This window comes from Hydra vulgaris, chromosome 11, assembly GCF_038396675.1.
Source record: "Hydra vulgaris chromosome 11, alternate assembly HydraT2T_AEP".
NCBI classification, from domain to species: domain Eukaryota; kingdom Metazoa; phylum Cnidaria; class Hydrozoa; order Anthoathecata; family Hydridae; genus Hydra; species Hydra vulgaris.
The window spans coordinates 9,114,056-9,139,226 of record NC_088930.1 but is presented as its reverse complement, the minus strand read 5'-3'; the positions used below and the strand labels follow the sequence as shown (position 1 = coordinate 9,139,226).

Sequence of the window (25,171 nt, the reverse complement as noted above, 5' to 3'; positions counted from 1 at the left end):
AGATATTAGAAAAAAGTTGTGTGCAATTAAAAACTCATATTAAAAGGTCGACCGCTAGCCTGTGATCAGGACAGTTTAATAAAAGCAATTGTAGATATTGCCATGAGAGGTCGGCTTCTTTAGATTATAAATATTGCGACAAATATTAGCAATAAACAACTAAGTTTTGTTTGGTTTAAAATTCAATAGCCACTGCAAAGCCCTAATCAACAAATTTTAGTTAAATTAAAAAACTAATTGTCCAAAATATATTAATATTAAATAAATATTAGAAAACTAAAAAGTTAGCCGACTAATTTAAACATACTAAAAATTTAGCCAACTAATTTTAGTTGAACTAAAATCGACCTCACTAAACAAAACTAGTTACACATGGTTAGCACGGATCTTCATAATTTGGTGTAAAAAAAACATATGGCCACACCAAACTCTGGATAAAATTTCAATCGGATTGGTTTACTGTTTAAAGATTTATGGCAGTTTTAATTTATATTTTGTTAGTTTTTTGCGACTTATATTTCAAAACGTTACCGATTACTGTGATATTCGGTCACTATTTTCAAAATAATGGTTACATGAGTGTTCTACTATGTAATAACAACAATTTTTGTTACAATTATTTTATTGCTACATGTACCAATTTCATTCTAATGACAAAAATATTGATTTGCTATTTGAAGCGTGGTTTGAATTGGTCTATGCATTGTGTCAATATTTCAGCATTTTTTAAGGTATAAGCTACTGTCAAAAGTAATGAAAATGTTAAAAAATTGCTTTTATAAAGGTATCTATATTAAAAAAATGTGTATAATAAAAATAATTGACAAATAAAAAGTTTGGAGGGTTAGAGGAAAATGTTATGAAAGGAAGAACCTTTTGTAGGAATGTGTCATCAAATAAAATCTCATCTAAATTGTCAATAAGTATGACAAGTGTCATTAATTGAAATTATTATTTCTTTTAAAGGAAAGAATTATGTAAGAACTATTTCCTTGTAATTTAAGATATTATTTCCTTAATTTTAATCGTTTGTAATTAATAATATTTGCAGGTATGTTAATGGATTATTATCCGATATAAATTTTGATTAAATTATGTAAAAGGGATAGTTTAACTTAGTAATTTAGTAAAGTTGGATTTAGCGAATTGCCACAATGCCAAACCAAGCAAAGGTTCACAATGAAAATCGAAAATTTTTGAGCTTGCTCTGTCTGAAAAAAAAAGATGTTTAAGACATCTTACTGCTTTCCGAGCAGATTGAAATGCCAACTATACGAGACGAAGATCAATATCAGTGATTCTTGGGTACCACAAGGACTCTGAAAATCATGTAAAACAATTTTGCGCAGAAAACAAGAGGGAAAATTAGTTATACTCCCTCCTTTGTTTAATTTCCATTCAATACAAGTGAGACCTGAAACAAGAGGCACAATGTGTTATTACCTATTTTGCAAAATTTGGCCATTCAAAGCTGCAAGAAAAACAACCTATTGAAGAGCAAACCACCAATAAGAAAGAACCAAATGTACATTGCAGCACATACCTCTGCCTTTTAGGAAAAGGTTGGCCCCACCAATGCTTTCAAATAAAGTTCAGGGAAAACTATTAATTTTTAGCAGCAAAAGATGCCAGATAGATTTTAGGAAGTATATTTTTAATAAGTTTCTAATCACTTTAAAAACGAATAATTTGAAAGTTATAACCAAACTTTCTGGACAAAATTTAAAATAAAGATAAAATATGTATATTTTAGTTTAAGGTCAAAGTAGTACCCATCCACTATCAAGCACTCCAAAATTGACCACTCTAGCTCTTCTAAGTGTACAATTAAATATGGAAATATGAAATAACAGATTAAAGAAACTGGTCATAACCGTAAACCAAACATCAAGCAGCAACATGAGCACAATTTTTATAATAATTTTTTGAGAGCAGGTCAACATTGAGTGATTCCTTTACCTGGAGTGACTTAAGAATTACTAACGAAAAAGGAGATTCTGGTTCAGTTTAGGTTGTTGCTTGCTGCAAAGATTTATCAAGTCTTGTGAATCATGTTATTCAATCTCATAAAATTTTTTGTGAACATTTTGTTAAGTTCAGAGTCGATGTTAGTAAATTTTTTTCAACTTTTGTCTAGGTATTGTTGATAATGCGTTATGGGTTGATACCAGCTCACTGCCTCAAAAACAACCTCTCACTCAAAGGACTGGCAAAGAGACTGGAGTTTAGAGACAAATTCTTGATGCAGTATCAGAAGATTTGCCAAAAACTTACTCCAACATTGAACAAATTTGGTCACTGATTAATGCAATGGAGTTAAACTAATTTTGGCTTGCAATATGAAAGTTGCAATAATAATTTGTGGTCTTTAAACCCATTAAAGTATGCACCCTTGTACAAGGTGTGACATCAAATCCATGTGTCTTGCCAAATCTAGAAACTTGTGAACACTGGGTTCAATCAAATCTAGCCTTGAGTCTTTTCAGTAATCTGACGAGGTTGTTGGACGTGCAAAGTTGTTTGGCAATGTCATTTGAAAGCCAATTATTAGTGGGGTTGATAATGTTCTGATTTTGGAAATAATTCCACCAATGGAATTGTATCTTCTAATAGGACTTATCAGTCATCTTTTCAAGATACTTAAAGCTGCTTGGGTAGAAGATGTTAAGTGGCCAGCTGCCCTCCACATTTAACTGAGCCGGTATCACCGAATGCAGGAAGCTTCTTAAAAATGTGGATGTGCTCCAGCAACTTGCTGATACAAACTCAGTTCCCAACATTCTTCACATAATTAAGACATTCAAAAGTTTCAATTTATAAAATCTTGCTTTGGGTTTATCCTTCAGCTGGATTTTGCTGAAATAATTGAAAATTTCAAAAGATGTTACTTGATGATAACTGGTGCAAGAGTAACACTCGAAACTCACCGTCTTCAATGCATCAAAGCTTTCATCAGTCTCAAAGGATCTTCCTTGGGGTCCTATAGTGAAAAAACTGTCGAAACAGCTCATCAAGACTTTTATAAACATTGGTCAAGGTATAAAACAAACAATAATCATCCAGATTACAAAGAAAGATTGTTGCGCTGCATAACTGATCTGAACAGTAATCATCTTTAAAGAACTGCTAGCATAATTCGATTTATTAAATTAGTCAGCAGAAAATCATAGCTTATGGTTTATAATGAACATTTTAACCATTTTAATCCGTAACTGCTGTTAATTTGACTAAAAGAGTATTTATGTAAAAGAGTAAACTAAGCTATTTTAAATAAGTTTCTTGTTGAGAAAATCAAAGACCATGTCTTACAATTTAATCAGATGCTATTTGATGGTAACATAATATAAAAAATAGGGTTTATATAGTTATTTTTTCCCTTCATTTTGAAAGTCAATGTATTTAAGAAGGTTTCAAGGCCAAATAAAATTTCTTTTAACAGAAACGTTTTTTTTGTTTTTTCCCCAAATAATACTTTTGCCAAGTTTTGCACTTTTTTTTTACCACTTTTTATTGAATTTTGGCGGTAGTTTATACCTTAAGAAATGTTAGACTCCTTCGATAGACAAAATATTGAAAAGTCAATATTTTGTCTATAGAATGGAGATGGTACATGTAGCAATAAAACAATTATAATAAAAATTATTGATATCACATAGTAGGACACTCATGTAACCTTTATTTTAAAAATAGTGATTAAATATCACATTAATCGGTAATGTTTTAAGGTCTAAGTAGCAAAAAACAAACAAAGTATCAACTAAAACTGCCATAAATCCTTAACCAGTAAAACAATCCAACTGAAATTTTATCCAGTGTTTGGTGTTGCTTATGCTTTATTTGCACCAATTTTTATCAAATTATATGTAGTAGTTCACATTCTACAGGTGTTTTTATCATAGCATTATATAGTCAAAATTTTAATTAATTTGTACGTTTAAATTTAATTATTTTCTGTGGATAAAATTACAAAACTTCAAAATTTTACATCACAGGGTACCTTGATGTATACGGTATCACCCCATATAAGTGGCATTCTTGGGTCAGCTAGGTTAGCATTATCAGGATCCGTGCTAATTGTGTATGGTTAGCTACATTATTAATAGTAAATAAATATTAGCAAACTAAAATCTTAAATGGCTAATTTTAGTTAGACTTAAAAACAAGCTACGTTTAACTACACAAGTTAAATCGACTGAAACAACTGAAGTCTATTTTGTCGAATATATTTATATTTTATACAAGGTCGTCCAGAAGCTAGTAATCGTGCTGAATTGGTGGAAAAAGTCCGTGAAATCATTGGTATCGATGCAAATTTTACTACGAGAATGTTGGCTGGGGAATTAAATACAAGTAAAAACACTATTTGGAGAATTTTAACTCAAGATTTGGGTAAAAGAAAGGTATGTGCGCGTTTTGTTCCACATGAATTAAATGAAGACCGCTCGTGTGGAGCATTGCAAAGACATTGTTGAAACTGTTGAAAACGATCCAGACTTTTTGATTTGATCATAACTGGTGATGAGTCATGGTGCTTTAAATATGACGTTGAAACTAAGCGTCAATCTGCTTAATGGAAGTCCAAAGGCGAGCCAAAACCAAAAAAATTGCGTTTCCAGAAGTCTCGAATTAAGACAATGTTGATTACTTTTTATGATTCGAAGGGTATTGTCCACAAGGAATTTGTTCCAGAAGGTCGAACTGTTAATGGAGAATACTATTTAGGCATTTTAGATTGTTTGTGGAAAAGAATTTATTGTGTTAGACCTGAATATCCAGCTGGAAAACAACTGTTTTTATTGCACGACAATGCACTGCCTCACAAGACCAAAAAAGTGAACAAATTTTTGATGAAAAAACGGATTTCTCTCATCAACCACCCTCCATATTCGCCTGATCTATCACCATGTGACTATTTTCTATTTCCAAAACTGAAAACCAAGATGAAAGGAGCATTTTATGATGATATCCCAGCCAATCAAGCAGCTGTAACCGAGATGCTGAAGAACATTCCTATAAATGACATAAAAAAATCTATGCATGCGCTGGTTGATCGTGCCAAATGTTGTATTGAGTCTGATGGAACCTATTTTGAATAAATAATAACTTTCAATGATGATATAATGTGTGTTTTATTTTATATCCAAAAAGTTCGGTTATTTTTGGGACACACCGTATATATATATATATATATATATATATATATATATATATATATATATATATATATATATATATATATATATATATATATATATATATATATATATATATATATATTTGTATATTGAAGCGTTATATATACAGTGGGTGCAAAAAGTATCCAACACAAAGGAAAAACTTTATTTAATTAAAGACCATTCAACAAAATAACATAAACAAACATTATTCTAATGTAATTTTACATGGGAAATACAAATATCATATCAAAACAACAATATCATTAAATGTTGACTTGATAATTGCAATTTTGTAAAAGTTAAGGTTCAAAAAGTATCCAACACATCATAAAAAAAGAATTTGATTCGCCAATAATTTGTCATCCGTTATGTTTGAGGAAATATTCTATAATCAGAAAACATTTTAACATTCCAGAATGCAAAAGAACGTCATAGAATCTTTCTAACTGCAGTCATTCATTACCTGACATCTTCATTGAAAGGTGGCCTAAATTTTATGCTCTTCAACAATGCCTAAAACTGCAAAATTGTCTGAATCAACTAGAAAATCAATTATTCAGCTGCACAGAGATGGTTTGGGATACAGAAAAATTTCATCTGTGATAAATATCCCAATTTTGACAGTTGGTGATACTGTTCGGAGGTGGAAATCCTTCCATCTTTTGACTAGTCTGCCTAGTTCAGGACGCCCTACAAAAATATCTGACCGTACAGCTAGGAACTTAGTTCAAAAAGTACAGAATAATCCTCGACTGACTCACTCTGAACTGCAAAAGTATTTGCAATCATCTGGGACAAATATTTGCAAGAATACAATTAGGACAGTTCTTCGAAAGAGAGGATTCCACTCTCGATCACCAAGAAAAACCCCTCTCTTGAAGGAAATTCACGTAAAGAAACGCCGGAACTTTGCTAAAGAGCACTTGAGTAAACCTTCAAGCTTTTGGGATAAAATATTATAGTCAGATGAGACTAAAATAGAGTTGTTTGATCGGAACTGTGTCAGTTGTGTTTGGAGACAGAAGTAATATGCGTTTCACCCAAAGAATACCATCCCAACAGTGAAGTTTGGAGGTGGCAGCATAATGTTTTGGGGTTGTTTCTCTTCTGCAGGCCCTGGGGAATTGGAAATCATAGAAGGAAGGATGAACTCCGAAATGTATTGGGGCATTCTTGAGAGATGTCTCATGAAGTCAGCCAAAAAATTGAACCTTCCTCGAGGTTGGATATTCCAACAAGACAATGACCCTAAGCACACGGCTAGGGCAACTCGTGCATGGTTTCAGGAAAGGGAAATTGACTTATTGGAATGGCCAAGCCAATCACCTGACCTCAATCCAATTGAAAATCTGTGGCGGGAATTGAAATTGAGGGTACAGGAGAGAGATCTAAGAAATCTTATCCAATTGAAAGAAATATGCAAGGAAGAGGGGGCTAAAATTCCTATTAGCATATGTGCTAATCTTGTGAACAAGTATTCCAATCGCTTAGAAGTAGTTTTGGTTGTTAAAGGTCACATGGCAAAGTATTGAGTAAATTTTTTACAATGTGTTGGAACTTTTTGAACCTTAACTTTTACAAAATTGCAATTATCAAGTCAACATTTAATGATATTGTTGTTTTGATATGATATTTGTATTTTCCATGTAAAATTACATTAGAATAGTGTTTATGTTATTTTGTTGAATGTCTTTAATTAAATAAAGTTTTTCCTTTGTGTCGGATACTTTTTGCACCCACTGTATATTTGAAGCGTTATATTTGAAGTTTGATTTTAATATTTTTGTCGATCTCAAAAATGTCATATAAGCATTTTACTTGCATTTTATAGTCTCTGGAATAAAGAGAACTTTCTACAAACACAAACACTATTAGTCAACTTACTAAAAATACTTTCTACAAAAAACTTTTTACCAATACTTCTTCATAGTTATAAAAAAGCTTGTGACAAAAAACTTTTTGTAAATTTTCAAAATGGAATTTGCATCAATTCACTACTTATGAAAAGGAGTTTTCAACATTCGAAATAATTAACTTGAATGAATTAATTTCTGTAACATTTACCAAAAAAAAAAGTTTATTGAAAATATAAAATATTTTGTATTTAAATTTGCTCAATAACTTTGCATTGAAGTAATTTTTACTATTTTATTTATAATAAAAAATTGAATGAGATTTTTAGTACTATTATTGCATCCCATTTTTAATAGAGTAAAATATCATTTTACAAAATCAATAAGCTTGTCTCCGGTTACCATAAAAAATTGCATTAATAAGAACTTTATCCAAGCTCTAACAATCATTTATTCAAACTCTTACACTAGTTTATTCTAACTCCTACGCTTGTTTAAAAAGTGATGCCTAAGCCCTTTAACAATAATTTTATAAAATTATTTTATCTTAGTTTAAACAATAACTGATCTAAAATTTTATTCAAGCTTGTTAGAGGATGTTTGAAAGTAGTAGCCATTTAAAGTTTGCAAACTTTTAAATAAGAAATTATAAAAATATTATTGTAACTTAGAAAGCAAAAAAGACTAAGTTTGGGTCGCATTTTATTTGACTGAATCAAATGGATTATAGAGAAAAAAATTATTTTTATTGTTAAACTTCTTGGTTACTTCTTATTTATAAAATTTTCACTTATAAACTTATAAACTTAGAAAAACAAAAAAACAAAAAAAAACTAAATTACCTAGATACTAGTTTGCTATATGACTGTAACAGGGGTTGTGATGTGGAATCAGAAAAGCTGTAGATGTAAATAAAATACAAATATATAAAAAAAAACATAACTATAGAAATTATAAAAATTTATATCTATTAAATTTTTATTAAATGTTTTTTAATATAACAACATGCCATTCTGTGGTTACTTCTTTCTGGAGACAGAAACTTGTCTTAAAGTTGGACTTTACAAAATCCATTGTAGGATAATCAAAAAACTCCCTAAAAAACCCAATGTTTTAAAAAAACAGATGATTTAAAAAAATAAAATATATAATATTTATTAAAATTTTGTTTGTAGCTTACATTTCGCTGCATTCTTCCATTATGTCATCATCTGGCAAAGATTTTAGTATTGGTGGAATTTGCAATGACAAAAGGTCATTGTTAAAAAGACCATTTCTATTAAACAAATAAAAAATGTTACCTATATTTTAATACAAGTTAAAGAAATAAACTATTTAATTATAGGTTAAAACCAGTTTAATAAAAATTTATATTTAAGGTGAAATTATTTAGGATTGAGATAAAAATTCTCTTTTTCAAAAAGAAGAAATAAAAAAAACTATATTGCATAAATTTACACATTTTAATTAATTGTTTACATTTTTTTACAGAAAATATTTAAACAACTCATCGTTAGTGAAATGAAAACTTTTTAAATCGATAGAAGTTTATTTTTAGAAGTAATTGCATTCAGTCTATAACACTTTTTTAGAAGTAATTGCATTCAGTTTATAACATTTTTTAGAAGTAATTGCATTCAGTTTATAACATTTTTTAGAAGTAATTGCATTCAGTTTATAACATTTTTTAGAAGTAATTGCATTCAGTTTATAATGTTTTTTAGAATTTAGAAGTAATTGCATTCTTTGACATCATATTTGTAATGTCTTTAAAAAGAAGTTAACTCTTAAGTTTTGAAACTTTTTTCATTTTCCATTTGAAGATCGAGCTAAAAATTGGGAAAGCACAAGCATTATACTTTCCAGTTAAGGTAAAAAGAAGCAATTCTTCATCATGCACACAAGCAAAAAGAAAGAACTGGCAAAATAATGAACAAAAAAAAGTTATGAACATAAATATGTAAAGATCATATAAACACACATAACTCTAATAAACACATTTTCTGTTTTTTATTTCAGTTTTATTTCAGTTACTTAATAAAAATCCCAACAAAAGCTGAAAGCAAACACAAAATTAATAATTAACAGAAAAGAAAAAGAGCAAGTTAGGAAAATATGCAACAGACTTTCACAGCAACAGAGCTTAAGAGCAAGTATGCAACAGACTTTCACAGCAACAATGTTTGTTGGAAAAACAAAATGAATAAAAAAACAATTATAGCAAAAACTTACAGTTTAGAAAATCAAATTTTTTCAGTTTTTAATGCATAACTTTTCATAAACTTAAAATAGGTCGAAATTTTTACCAAATGTTCTTTATAATATTTCGATTCAAAATTTACTTGCAAAAGTAGTAACTTTAAAAGTTAACTAAAATTTAGTTTTTTTTTTGAAAAAACTTCCATTCAAAAAATTAAAAACAATCAAATTTTAATTTATATTTGTTTTAAAAAAGCTGAAATTATTACTAAAACTTACAAACTTATATATAAATTATATATAAATTATTACTAAAACTTACAAACTATATACATAATTTATACACATGATCTTATATACATGATATACATTGATTTACATACATGATTTGATTTATTATTATTTTGATCTTATTTTCTTTTTCGTGACAATGATTTTTTCAATGATGAGACAAAGTACTACATGTTTCATCATTGTAAGTTTGCATCTCTTTCTCTTTTTTACAAGCAATACCTGTCTCATCATTGTAAAGTTTTATCTCTTTCTCTTTTTTACAAGTACTACCATAGTACTTGTAAAAAATGCTGCTAAAATGAGTAATCATTTTTTAAGGCTTCTGTCAACTTTTATGCACTTTCTGTCAACTGCTTTTTTTTGCATTTTATGTCAACTGCTTTTTTTTGCACTTTCTGCCAAGTGCTTTTTTTTGCACTTTCTGTCAAGTGCTCTTTTTTGCACTTACAGCCTTTTTGGGAGTAAACTACTTTAAGAAAACAACTCAGCTTTTCATACTTAGCTAGATATTTCTAATTTCAAACATATATATTCAATATAAAATAAAAAAATGACCTCTACCTACTGTCATTATTTCTTCTAGTATTGAAAATACTTTTGATTATATTGAAGCACTGTTTTCAAAAAAATGTCAAATATAAGGTCAACTGCCTAAATATGTCTAATCATTGATTCCACCTGAGCTATCATTTTGCCTTTTATAAACTTGATCTCCGACTTTTCAGTCTAGAATGTACTATAAATGGTCAATGGTCAATGATTAAGGTCATTGGACTGGACAGGCCAGGACTCAAATATTTTGAAAAGAATGATATTAATGCAATGAAGTCATCACATTAATATAATTCTTAGCCACAGTATAGTTACAAACATCAACTTAAATAGGTATGAGGGAAGTGGAGAATACATATATAAATATTTTAAAATTAACAGCGACTAAACAAACAAATAACCTCCAAAGATATATTTAATTTTTGATAAATATATTATTCAAATAAATTCTTTAAAAATAAGTTAATGTTGCAGAATACCTGTAGTCGATTGTACAACTGAGGATTTATGTTTTAGGCTAGGCACTCTTTTAATCAATAGAAAAGATTTTCTACATTTGCAACTTTAAAAAATATTGCATCAGGAAACTGAATACCCCTTATCCCTGAAATAAATTATCATAAATTCCCCCCGCCCTCATCATTGCATGATATTATTTATGGATGACCCCTTAATCAAATCTGACATTAAATCTGACATTAAATAACAGAACTTGAAAAATCTTTAAGCAAATACATCAAGCAAGTAATATTTTGGCCATGAGCATCTTAATGCTTAAATTAAATTAAATCATTTCTTCCTTAAATTAAACCATTTCTTCCTTAAATTAAATCATTTCTTTCTTTATTTGTTCTGTGACAAATAAATTTGCATTTACTTACAGTTGATGTGTAGAAGTATTTTCAAAAGACCCCTTTTGCATCACAATGAGACCTTGCGATGCAAACTTTTTCCAACACATTATCTCTGGTATCATACTCTATAAGAAAGATAAAAACTTAAAAGATCATAACGAATAATTTTTATGAAAATAAAAAATAAAACCTTATTATATAAACAACTTTTTTTTTTAATTTTAAATTAATTTTTAATTAAGAATATAGAAAATTCTACAATTTTTAGTTAAATATTACACAAACATTGAGTGTTAATTATATTTTTTATAATGTACTTTTCATTGTTAAGTAATATAATTAAAAGATTTTATTTTTGTAAGAAACTTACTTTTTCATTTTGCATTGAATGGTTATACTGATTGGACATATTTAAAGGACACAATCCATAGTCATTATCAATTTCACTGTATGCTAATGGTTGAGGTTGTTTTAGGGTGCCAGGTAAAGGATTCTTCAAAAAATTTAACAAAAGTTAGCAAATTGAACAATCAATTTTAGCTAAACAAACAAAATTGAGTCTACTTGTACTTACAAAAATATGCAGGGGGTGATATTGTATAGATTCTTGGAAGAACGCTGGTGGTAGCAGAGGCTTTGAAACATTTTTTGCTTCTAAAGTACATGTCTTAGGGTTGATGGACTGCGCAAATAAGAAAAATGGTTGCTGATAACTTTTATTAAAAAATTCAAAACTTTTTTTTTTAATTTTAAAATACTTTTTTATTATTTTCAGAAAATAAGTTTCATAATGTTTTATATTTGAAACAAAATATAACACTGTATAAATGAACACTTAAATTCTTTTAATCTATCAATATATAAATATTTCAATGTAAATTTATGAATAAAACAAAAACCTCTAATCCAGTTTTAAATTTTCGAGGGAGACGTTTAGATATATGCTTTGTCACACTACGATCATATGGAACCTCTGTATATGAAAGAAGCTTGTATTGCTGTGGAACCTTAGATAAAAGATTTTGGTTAATAAATATCAGCGTAGTTACAGAAATAAATACCAGGGTAGCTACACAAATAATTATCAGGGTAGCTACACAAATAAATATCAGGGTAGCTACACAAATTATCATTAGGAAAAAAAGTATTAAAAGGTTTTAAAAAAAGATTTTGCATCTAATTTAGATAACTTTAAATTAGTAAAAATTTAAGAGAAAGACAAAAAAAAAGGCAACAGCTAAACGTTTTTAAACTTCTTGAGTTTAAAAACCAATTTTTGAGTTAAAAAAAAAATACTTTTAGAATACTTTTAAACTAATACTTTTAAACTATTAATTTGATATATATGAAGTATATATGAAAACTATTAATACTTTTAAACTATTAATTGGATAGATGAATCAAAAAACAATTTATGATTCATCTATCGAGAAATTAATAGTTAAAGCTAACTAATTAAAGATAAATCCACTTTAAACATATATATAATATATCCGGATACATAATAAGTATACCAAAAAAACTTTATTATATAAAACATTGAACACAACTCATGATTTTGTAATTAGTAAATTTGTTACTTAAGTTCTATTAACTTCTATCTTTCATTTCAATTCACTGAAAATACTCTTTTTAATGATTGTAGCTTTTTTCCATGCATTGCATTTGAATATTATTTGTTGTATCTCAACCTCAAATGTAAACTTATAGGCATCTTTTTAAGTTTAAAAACTGCTTTTTCTAAAGAGGAAACTTTAATATTAATTGTTAAAATTTTAAAACAACGTAAACCTGCTTTTTTATTTTTTTCTATGCTCAATTTTAATTTAAATTTAGTAAAAAGCAACGATGTTGATTTTTGTCAAGAGGATGTGATGTATATTATGAAACTCCTTGATATTGAAAAATGTTCTAAACTTTTTTTGTTTCATATAGTATAGTAATTTTTTTTTCTTTCATATATATACTTGGTAATAAACAAGTATATATATGAAAGAAAAAAAAGTTTTTTTTTAGTAAAATCATGTTCAACAGCCGCCCAGCGATAAAATAAAACTAAAACTATTTGGGCAACAGACCAAAGGGATTTACAATTGAGATGTGATCCCACATGCTTCCAAAAAAATGAGTTTAACTGATCTTTTGGAATTCACCAATCGAAAGCTGAATCACCAACTGAGGCTTTACATAAAAACTCAGAACTCTGAAGGTGATCAATAGTCTGCATTTTCCCAAAAGCAAGTATGTAAATCCATTTAATTTTAGAAATTTTGTCTATAAGAGTCATCAAATAATGGGGTTTAATAAGAGACTTTGTTTCAATTCAATTTACATTCATTAGCATTTATTTTCTTTAATAATAGAAGCAACACCATGACATAAAATGTAACTGCATATAATGTCTAATCTTTTGGCACCATACCAATCAAATTTGTTCACTTTTAATCTACTTTCTGTTCTGTTTGATTAGTTACTTCAGATTGCATTTTACAAAAAACATATTACTAAGACGTACAACTTTCCTTTACCTGTAAAATATCAGAGTACTAACAGTGCTATGTTGCATCACAATGAGACCTTGCGATGCAAACTTTTTCTAACACATCATCTCTGGTATCATACTCTATAAGAAAGATAAAAACTTAAAAGATCATAAATAATAACTTTTATGAAAGTATAATCTACAGCTGATTTGCTAACAGTAATAACCAATAGGTTTTATCGTGCATTAGATTTAGGTAGAGGTGGAGAGGTTAAGGCTATCACTCTTGACATTTCTAAAGCTTTTGATAAAGTTTGGCATGCTGGTCTTCTCCATAAGCTCTCTTCTCAGGTAACATCTTTACCTTTATCTCAGGTAACATCTTTAAGATTATTATTTCCTTCCTTACCAATTGTATTACAGTTATCCTTGATGGACAGCACTCTTCTTCATACCCTGTTACTTCAGGGGTTCCTCAAGGTTCTATCCTTGGCCTTATACTTTTTTTAATTTACATTAATGATTTTCCAGATATTCTCACACCTAAGGTGACATTGTTCGCTGATGAAACCACCATTTATTCTTGTCTTAATAAGAAGCCAACACTCTCTGATTGCTTAGAGGGGGCATTTGAGCTTGGAAATGAACTCACTCCTACTACAGCATGGGGCTTTTTTTAAAAAAAAAATCTTCTTAAAACCACAATCGCTTGTCCAAATTCAAATAAGATTATAAATAAATATGTTGTTTAGGTAAAATGAACATCATAGTTTAATAATATGATCTGTTCTAATCATTTATTGGCAATTTTTCTTAATTATAAGGATAAAAATGGGACTTTTTGGGAAATGGGAAATTTTAAGTCGTCTGTCAATCATTATCTTGCTCTGTAAACTTTATTTTTCCTCTTCCAGTAACTTCCAACTCTAATAGTGATTGCTTGCAGCCTTGTTGGAAGTGAAGATGGTGAAAAAAAACTAAAAAAAAAACTTGCTACTTTATATTTTCTATTGTTTGCAATGCTGAAGGACTTTAAATAAACTTTACAAAATGCATTTGTTTTATGCTTCCAATTACTTCTCAATAAAGCCACAAGATATAAAATTTACAGTACAGTTTTGAATTAAGTTTATTATATTTCAAGTCATTTTTAAGTATAAATATTATAAAAACATAAATACTACTATAAAAAATATAAAACCTCAAGATTAAATAACTCAGGTTTGGAAGTCAGCAAAACTTCTGTTGGTTTTATATCTATCAAACCCAACAAGTATGGCTCCTAAAAGAAAGATCAACTATTTTTGTTCATATCTATATGGGTGTGTGGGTGTGTGTGCGTGTGTATGTGTGTGTATCTATATGGGTGTGTGGGTGTGTTTGCGTGTGTATGTGTGTGTGTGCGTGTGTGTGTGTGTGCGTGTGTGTGTGTGTGTGTGTGTGTGTGTGTGTGTGTGCGTGTGTGTGTGTGTGTATATATATATATGTATATATAGACTAAATATATTTTTACTAATGAGTATTTAGATACAAATGATACTAATTTGTTCTGTCCACTGTCATCTAGACTTTATATGCAGATCACTTTAATTTTAAAAAACAGAAATTTAATCTATACTACTTTTCAGACAAATAAAACATAGAATAAAATAAAAAGTAAGAAGAGTAATAAGAAGTAGAAAAAAAATTTTTTTTTTTTCTTATCAAAGTAAATTATATTCACAAGTTTCTTTTAAGCACATGTGTAATATAATCAGAATAGTTTTTTTACTTTAAAACAGTTTTATACTATAACTATAAAAATCAGAACAGTTTTTTTAAATCTTTTAAAGCTATTTTTGTTAAAATACATAATCTAGGACATAATTATCCTAGGCTAAAATATAAGTAAAATATGTAATATAAATAAAAACAAATATCAAAAAAGTACAAAAGAGTACAAAAAAAAAAAGAAGAGAAACACTTAAGAAACTAAATTAATACTTTCAATTGCTCTCACTTTCGATAAGGTTACTAATTTTGTTATTAAAATTTTTTTTCTTCTTTGTCATAGCCCTATAATATCTCCATAATACAAATCTTAACAACCTTCAATAAGAAACAAGAACATTAAAATCAATGACCCATTATAACCACTTTATTTGGTTAAAAAACTCGATGAAAATTAAACTATTAAGTTTAAGTTATAATTAAGTTATAATTGAAATATATACAGGTCTATTTTTTTTCTAAATAAAAACAAACAAACAAAAAATTGATTACTGGTTCAACAATATCTCCATAATCCTTGACGAAGCTTTTGGTGCATGGTTTAATAAAGTTACACTCAAAAAACTTTTCCATAGTTTTGGAAGCAACATCTTCTTGGTAGGTTTCTAAATTGTTCAAAACTATTTCACTAAAGTATTAATAATATTATTTTTAGATCACTCTGTATATCATTTATATCATTTTAGTAAAAATTGACAATAGCTGCAATTTTTTTTTGCTTAACATTAAAACAGTGAGGCTTTTAGAAAATTTCTTTGATATCATATCTATAATAAAATTCACTAAAAATAAGGACAAATTATTTTTGAAAATACTTTAAATTAAATAACATATTATGATGGATGCTTTTGTTATATATAAAAATATACATAATTTTAAAACATTCTACCTTTAATATTAACATTGTTAACCTTTGTAACTAATTATTTATTTTCAATTAACAGTTGGATGCAACCATATTAGGCGTAAACTTTAAATACAAAGTTAAACCATAAAAAACATCCATATAAAACTAGTTCTTACTATAATCTATTGAAGCTATTCATGCAGTCTACTTATTAAACTTTTTTGAAAACATCCAAACAACACTAGCCTTTTTACTAAACTTCTTTGAAATTGTCCATACAACACTAGCCTTTTTACTAAACTTCTTTGAAATTGTTCATACAACACTAGCCTTTTTACAAAACTTCTGTGAAAATATCCAATAAAAAGATCTTTGAGTTTTTAATAATCAAAAATGACACATATCCAAACAAATATCAATTAAATTTAATTGTTATTAACCATCATCTTAAATTTATCAGTTTTTTTAAAACAAATATGAATTATAAAATTTTTATTACTGATGATTTGCAAACAATAATACAACAATTTCTTGATTTGTATAAATTTTACCACCAGCTTATAAATAATATTTATAAACTAGTGGTAGAATAAAGTTAGTATTTTTTATAAAGAGTATAAAATACACTAAATTTTTTAAAATTAGAATAAAACAAAAAACGCTTAATGCAGAGGGAATTAAGGAGGCAAAACCTTTTTTTTTTAATACTTGTTGTTACAATCTCAGCACAAACCTTGACAATTAAGGACTCAGTGCAAAACAAGATAAACATGGTACTGCCAAGGATTTTATGAGAACTAAAATCAAAACTTCTTGTTAATGAAGTATACTACTACACCACTTTAACCATACTACCATAATAAAGTAAAGTAAAAAGATACTATAATAAGGTGAGGTAAAAACATAGTGTTAAGGTGAAAAATATTATATTAAGGTAAAAAACAATACACAAAGCTAAAAAAGTTGTAGAAAATAACTTTAAAAGCTCACTTGTTTGCTGTAGTTCAAACTTTCCTTGCTTCCATTGCAGTAAGTGACTTGATAGAGACTTCAAAACTTTCAAAAGCCGATTGTGTATTATGACCTTTAAAAAAAAGTTTTAATCTTTTCATAACTTTTAAACTATTTTTTAATTTTTAAATAGCGAAAACAACATACTTTACGTGCAGCTTGTATAAATTTTTGTAAAAACATATGCCTTTTTTCCCAATCATCATTTTTATATAAAAGGAAAGATGGTTCTAAATCCAGTTCCTGAAAAAAAATGAAATGACTGATAGACCATAACAAACAAATGTGAAACCATTAGTATTATTTTACTAATATTAAGAGATAAACAATAGGTTAATCCTCAAAATCAGGAATCAGTCTATTTTGAAATCTTTTTTTAGTAATATTTTAGCAGATACCATAGCTATTGTAAAGTTAAAAATAATAATACACAATACAGCAGCCAAGAGCAGAAACAATCATAAAAATAACAAAAATAATTTATCTGGGATTAAAATACTTATTATAGTCTTGTATGCTGTAAAAAAACTGATTAAATTTTTTTTAATACTATCCCATTAAGAAACTAATAATAAAATTACTGAATTTGCAGGTCTACAAGTTTTCTTAAATAGTTTTTCAGTATTATATTTCTTTACTTGCTTTTGCATGTTCTAAAAATAAAAATGATTCATGACAGCTAAGAATCATAAAAGTAAAACAATCATGATGGTAAATAATAATCATGATGGTAAAAAAAAAATCATGATGGTAAAAAATAATCATGATAGTAAAAAAATATTTTATAATTGTGTTTACAACTGATACAAATATTACTAATATTAACACTAGCAATGTGTAAGGCTTACAGGGATCAGACAAGTCCTGGGCATTTCACATGTAAATATTGTAAGAAAAATCTTGAAGTTAAGTTGAACAACTGCTTCTCACTCAGATGTGCTTTTTTTTTGTAGAATTTCAATGATTTAGATATATGTAGTTATCTAGCTCATTTAAAAAAAATGCAACTCTCTCTCTCTCTCTCTCTCTCTCTCTCTCTCTCTCTCTCTCTCTCTCTCTCTCTATATATATATATATATATATATATATATATATATATATATATATATATATATATATATATGAGGCGCAAGATGAGATAAGGTACTAAGTCTATATTTCTAGATTCGGGGATATAAGCGTTTTAAGCAAGAGAGGTTGAAAAATTTGAAATTAGTTTTATTGTCTTTTCTAACAGTTAAATTATTATTTTTTATTATTGTTAAAAAAAAAGTAAAAAATTCAAGTGATGTTTGAGAAAAAGGAAAAATTTTATTAAAAAACCTTTTAATAAAATTTTAAAAAACTTTTCAAAATTTTATTAAAAGGTACTAAGTCTTTAAAACAATTCCTTGATTGTTTGACGTAAAGTGTTTACCATTACTTATAAAATTTATAAATAAAATTTATAAGGAAATGACGTTTATTACTGTTTATTTAATAAACAGTAATAAATGTTATTTCTGACTACAGTAGCATTAAAATTTTTTTATTTTTTTACATAAAGAAATATCTTATGTGCTCTAAAAACCTAATTTCGTATTGAAATTAGTCACTAATCTTTATCATTTTATAGCTTTTGCTTAATACTTTATTTGAGTTGGTGTGCTACATACAGGTTAGCAAACTTTAAATTGTATCACAATTATTATCTAATGTTTTTGTTGTAATTATTGGTCAGAGCAAGGATTATGTCAGAGCAAGTATTACGTAAAAAATGGCGTGTTTGAAGACTTGGTCCCTTTTCTGTTAAAAACATTTTTTATCTAATATGTCGTTTTTTTTATGCCAGACTTGAATTAACAATGCAATGCAATGCATTTACTTCTTTGACTTATGTTGCTCCTTTTTTTTCATCTTATTAGGGCTTATTATCTTATATAATGTTGATATCAATAATGTTACTAATCGAAGACAGTAGACTTGGTACCTTTTTATATTGACACTATTTAGAAATTTTTTTGAGTTTCTGTTTAAAACTTTGAAAAAATGCTTATTGTAATTGGTTTGCAATTGATAACAAACATACAAAATGTATTAACAATTCAAAGTATTCATTAACTTAATTACAACACTATGTAGAGGTAAAACTCTACTTTTTGTTAATAATCTTGAAAAATATTTATTGTAAAAGCTTTTCATTTCATTTCTAACATACTAATATGAGAAAAAATTCAAAATAAACACTAACTCTATTAATATGTGATAATAATACAATTTTAAAGTATGTCATATTTTCAAAATGTTTTTTCTCAATAATTTCATTTCTAAAGTGCTTCCATTCAAAATTCTGTAGAATTGCTGATAATGATCCTATCAAGCTGATAGGATGTGCTGATATGCTGATAATGATCCTATCAAGTTGATTTTTATTTTATTTTGTAGCTTACTCCTAACTCTATGCAGCTGTGTCAATAACTCCATTTCATAGACTTGGTACCTTATCTCATCTTGTGCCTCTAATATATATATATATATATTTATATATATATATATATATATATATATATATATATATATATATATATATATATATATATATATATATATATATATATATATATATGTATATATATATATATATATATATACATATCCTACAAATTTTTGTACAGACATAAATGCACCTCAAACTTATTCAGACATTCCTTCCACAGCTTAAAGATGCCTGTTCCAACTTCCACTAAAAAGGATCAGCTTTCTTTTAGAGTTACAAATTACAGTTTGGCAGGTGCAGTTGAGAAGTAAAGACCATACTTCCTTAACCAGAAAGAAGTCAACAACTTAATCAGAGTTTTTACAAAAATTATCAATCTTTTTCCAAAACTGTTTGAGTCTAAGATTAGAGCTAGTATCTTAATCATAAAACAGATCAAGAAGATTATAGAATGTGACAAGCTTTTTTGTTGCTGATGTTCATAACTCTCTGGGAAACCAAAAGAGTTAGTTTAGATTCTCATAAAAAACTATGCATAAATGGGATGCAGAATGTCACTCAAAGCCCATATCCTTAATGCTGAAATTTATGGGGAACATGTGAATTTACTTAGAGGAGCAAGGTGAACACTTTCATTATAATATATTGGACTTTGAACATCATTATAAGGAACAGCATACCAATAATAAAATATGGACTACTTCATAAAAGTGATTTACAGTATATTCACAAATATAGAAAGTCTACTCATGAAGCTTTTTGTGTGATTTTATTTTCTTTGTCTATTCAATAAAAAATAAATTTTTGATTCAACAAACAATGAATGAACAAAATTTTTTTGTTTGGATTCAAAGTGTTGCACATTTTGAATCCAAGCAAAAAATTTTGTTGCTTGGTATAATAAGATAGAAAAAAGTTTTAACATTACATAACTAAATTTCATTGATTTCTTTTACCTCACTTTTAACAAATCCGTGAGTGCGATCATTAATGACTTTGTCTTTGTATGTTTCAGACACAATTTCTTCGCCTAAATGTACATGCCTAAAAGACATTTGGTTTTTTTTAATTTTTTTAACTTTTTAAAAAATGAAAAGATTACAAATAAATGTTTACCAGCTGATATGATTCCTTTGCTCTTCTTTAACATTTTTATTAACAATATCTTCAAAAAGCACTTCCTGTAAAAATTTGCATTAAAAGACATATTAAAAAAAAAATTTTTATGCCATGAGTTTATATACTATTTACATAAATAAATCAAAACTTATATTTTTCATGTTAAAAATACATATTATAAAAAACTGACTTTCATTTGTTTTGATGGAGGCTTTGAAATTGAATCACTGCAATCTAACTCAAGACTGATAGTGGCATCTTCTTTTCTTGGATTTGGTTTTTGCATCAAGACATAATTGACAGCAGCAATGCTGTGTAAATTATTTGGGAAGCGTATTCCATTAACTTCAATTTCCTTAACAATGCATTAACAATGAATTAATAATAATAGTAATTAGCTGTTCAAACCCGCAAAATTTGAGCTGTTTTTAATACCGGGTTTGTTGAATTATCAAAAATAAGACATAAATTTTGCCAAACAGAACTATCAAGAAGGGAAGGGGGGGGGGGGGGTAGGAGGAGGGAGAGTCACGGCAAATTAATAACTATTGTTATAAATTTTTATAAAACTATTTATTTTATTATCTTAATGAAAGCATTAGTAGTTCAGTGATTAGGTGTGATGTTCTCTGAGCAGTAAGGTGTGATGTGCAGTAAGGTAATAGTCATCAAAGGTCCACATGAATAATAAAATATTTTTTAATCTTGATTTGCTTAAAATAAAATAACATAAATACAAAATTTCAAAACAAAACAGTTTAAGCAAAAAGACTTTTAATTGTCAAAAAAGTTTTAAAAGTTTCCTTATATTATACATACACAATACTTATATACTTATATTATACATACACAATAAATATATGATCTGCAAACTCAACTTACTTTCTGTCAGTAGTATTGAATTTTTTACTTACAGATGTTTGTACATTATATATATATATATATATATATATATATATATATATATATATATATTATATATATATATATATATATATATATATATATATATATACATATATTTAATTTAAAAAAATCTATAGATTTTTAATCTAAATTATTTGAATAAAGCAAAAACACAAAACTTAATGATTAATTTATTCAACAAAACACTTACTAATAACGACTTCTTTTCTGTTTTTATTTTTTTTTGGAAACAAAGTTTGATGTAAATGCATTGTAAACATAGTTTTGGAAACAAAGTTTGATGTAAACACATTGTAAACATTGTTGGAACTGCTCTTGCAGCCAACCTCCAACCATTATCACATCATTGTAATGTTGTTTCTCTTTCTCTTTTCTACAAATATTATAATGAGCACTGCTCTAAAGAGCTAGTGCCTCTTGTGCCATCTACTAAAATTCTTTCTCATGTTACTTGTCATTCAATTAAGTCTCATCCTTTTTCTGTGACTATTCCTAAGTGCTCCAAAAACTCTTATTCGTCTAGTTTTTTTTCGTTGAACATCAGTTCTTTGGAGTTTGCTTCATTCATCTTGCTTTCTTGATTCATATAATTTGCAAGTCGGCAATCGTTACCTTGCTCTATAAACTTCGTCTTTTCTCTTCCAATAACTTCCAACTCTAATAGTATTGCTTGCAGCCTTGTTGGAAGCAAAAATGTTGAAAAAAAAATGTTCTGAAGTTTTAAAACTGATTTTCATCTGAGCTATTCATATTAAAATATAACAAACTAATTAAAATATTTAGTACACTGCTGTCATTTATACTTTATATAACTTTAACATAACGGCAACATACTATGCTGTGGATCAGCAGCAAAGTATGCTGCAGCATACTATGCTATTTATATTTAGCATAAACTAAAGCAGCATTCTAGATTTTAATTTTTTATTTTCAATCTGTTAATATAATTAATAGTTGTTATTTTTTTAATTTATACTTTAAATTAAACAGCAGCAATATAATTTACTACAAAATAAATTACGCTTAAAAAAAATGTAGTTGAAAGAATTAAATGCATAGGAAATTTTATTATATATAAAGACTTTGTTTTGAAATGACTTCCCAGTGAATATCTTTTATCCTTCCTCATATGCTAGATAAGACTCGGCAATATGCTTATCATAAGCTTATGTTTCAACAAACTTGGCTAACTAAGATGTCTATAACAATTTTTTTTTAAAAAACAATCATGAATCACGATTGATAAATAAGTATACTTTTTATAAGAAAGTTTATCCCTTGTAAATAATTATTACTATATTATACAATTTATATGATAAAACTAAAAATTTGGTCTTAAAAATTTATTGATATTATAATTATACTCATGTTCAAATTTGCTTTAAAAAAAAAGTCAATCAACATGTTTTACATATATACATTTTTCTATTACTATAAAACAGGGTGAATAGGGACAGTAAAGTGAATATAGAAAGAAACAAGAAAAGTTTTTCAGATGTTTATAAAATGGGAGACAGCTCAAGACCAGTGATATTTAAGTTCGAAATATACTTTCTATTTCAGTTTCTATTCAGTTTTTGTGGCATTGATTTAATTTCTAATTCTAATTTTACTTATAAAATTATTCCTATTTCAGTTTTAAATCAGTTCTCTTAAAATCAATTTCAGTTCTTATGATTTCAACAATTTTACTTCTTAATTCAGTTGTTAATTCAGATAATATTTCACTTCTACCTAGTTTTTTTGGAACTTTTTAACAAAATATTAACTTATTAAGTATCACTACTAAAGTTTCAACACATCAATATTAAGGTAATTTCTTAATATAATATAATACGATATAAATAATCAAACAATAATTGTAAAACAGTCATTTGAGAATTCAATTGAACTGAGATGAGATTTTTTTTGAAACTGTAAGAAAATATACGCTTGAATTTCAATCATATATTCTTGTTTAGTTTCATAAAAGCTCTCTTGTTTTTCAAGAGAGCTTTTATGAAACTAAACAAGAATATTTTTCAAAAAATGAAATTTTTTCAAAAAATCTCTAATAATGTCTTCATCATCTCGTTCATTTTATCAACTCTTTAGTGTTTTGAAATATTTATGTTTTTTGTAACAAAATATTAAATTATCGTTGACGTAAGAGCTTTACTGTCAAGGATGCATTTAATCTTCTGTTATAAAAGCATGGCAAACAAGCCAAAAAGCACATGACCAGCTTGGTGGTCAGACATGTGCAACAACTATAAAGGAAGCTTAAATAAAAAATTTTTTTGTTAACTTTTACTTTTGAATTCAATAATTTTCGTTCAGTAATAATAAATAATTTAACTACTATTTTTGTTTCTGATGTTGATATTCAATTCTATTTCAGTTTATGTTCTTCAAATAATTCCTAATTTCAGTTTTAACGAAATCGATAATTTTTACTTCTAATTTTACTTAAATTTCACTGTCATAGACTAGTGAAACTTTTTTCCTATCAAGTATGACTTGGGCCAATATAATTGGTAACATTTTGATGTGGCTGAGACATTACCTATTGCAGTTAATCAAGTTAAAAAAAACATCTGAAGATGTCAAAAAAAGTAAGTTTAAAAATGTTTTTTTGGCACAAGCAAAAGCAATAAAGATGTAACTGTCAAACTTTGCCATGTTGTTACATAGCAACTTGATCAAACTGTGAGAAATTACAGAAAATACACATAGAGTTGCAAAAAAACATATTTTTTTCATTTGGCATTTTTTTGGGTAAAAAAAACACATGTTTTTTTAGTTTTTTGGCAATTTTTTGTTTTTTTCTACTTTTTTTGAGCAATTTTTTAGTTTTTTTTGGCATAAACTTTGGAATAGTTCTCTATATTCTAGTATATTTTTAGTATACGATCATTATAAGCACAGTTACATGTATAAACACCAATTTAACTTATACTTTTAATAAAAAATTAAACTAGCAATAAGTTAGTTATATATCTAGGCATACTGTATGGGAATATTTATTTGTCATGCTGTGCTTCCTAACAACTGTGATATGCTCATTAAATATAGAAACTATTCTTATCCTATAAGAAAGTAACCTTTTAAAATTTGACAATGTAAATATATTAGTATATAATACCATGGCAATTTAATATCAGACTTCAAATGCTCAAAGAAATAAGCAATCTATAGAGATTTTTTATTTCTTTGAGCATTTGTATATTGTGTAGTAACTTAGTCTTACTTGTTATATTTGTCAAAAAAATATATCACTAGTAGGCCCTTATAAAAAAAGCCCTTTACTAACTTAATTTCAAGGAAAATTTAAAATTTTTGAATAATTACCATTTAATGAGTTTCCCAGACCACCTTCATCTGATGATTTGCAATTTATTTATTCATAATTTATTTTTTTATCTGCCTTTTTTTTCTAATTATATGATTTATTTATCTAGACATTTTCATAAAGTACTATATCAGGACACTTGCAAAATTTTTTAACAAGGTTTGTTGTTAAAGTTCAATTTTTATGCATAATCATATGGTAAAAGGAACATTGTACTTTTCCCATTTTGCTAATTTGGTTCAGAGGTTTAAATAAATGGGCAACTAAGGTTTTATTTCT

At 27.2% G+C, this 25,171-nt stretch overlaps 1 protein-coding gene across 1 annotated transcript in view; it reads right to left on the bottom strand.

Annotated features, from left to right (window-relative positions):
* Positions 1-25,171, bottom strand: part of LOC105844319 (cilia- and flagella-associated protein 221) — a 45,934-nt gene that overhangs the window by 5,184 nt on the left and 15,579 nt on the right. Inside the window, exons 10-24 of the mRNA XM_065810020.1 lie at positions 20,825-20,989; positions 20,632-20,696; positions 20,472-20,559; positions 17,621-17,692; positions 17,187-17,282; positions 17,019-17,112; positions 15,674-15,786; positions 14,613-14,693; positions 11,829-11,936; positions 11,504-11,611; positions 11,300-11,422; positions 10,957-11,054; positions 8,211-8,306; positions 8,040-8,126; positions 7,873-7,929 (exon numbers count right to left, since the gene is read on the bottom strand). Of these exons, the coding sequence (XP_065666092.1) occupies positions 7,873-7,929; positions 8,040-8,126; positions 8,211-8,306; positions 10,957-11,054; positions 11,300-11,422; positions 11,504-11,611; positions 11,829-11,936; positions 14,613-14,693; positions 15,674-15,786; positions 17,019-17,112; positions 17,187-17,282; positions 17,621-17,692; positions 20,472-20,559; positions 20,632-20,696; positions 20,825-20,989 (1,451 nt within the window). The remainder of the gene's footprint in view (positions 1-7,872; positions 7,930-8,039; positions 8,127-8,210; positions 8,307-10,956; positions 11,055-11,299; positions 11,423-11,503; positions 11,612-11,828; positions 11,937-14,612; positions 14,694-15,673; positions 15,787-17,018; positions 17,113-17,186; positions 17,283-17,620; positions 17,693-20,471; positions 20,560-20,631; positions 20,697-20,824; positions 20,990-25,171) is intronic.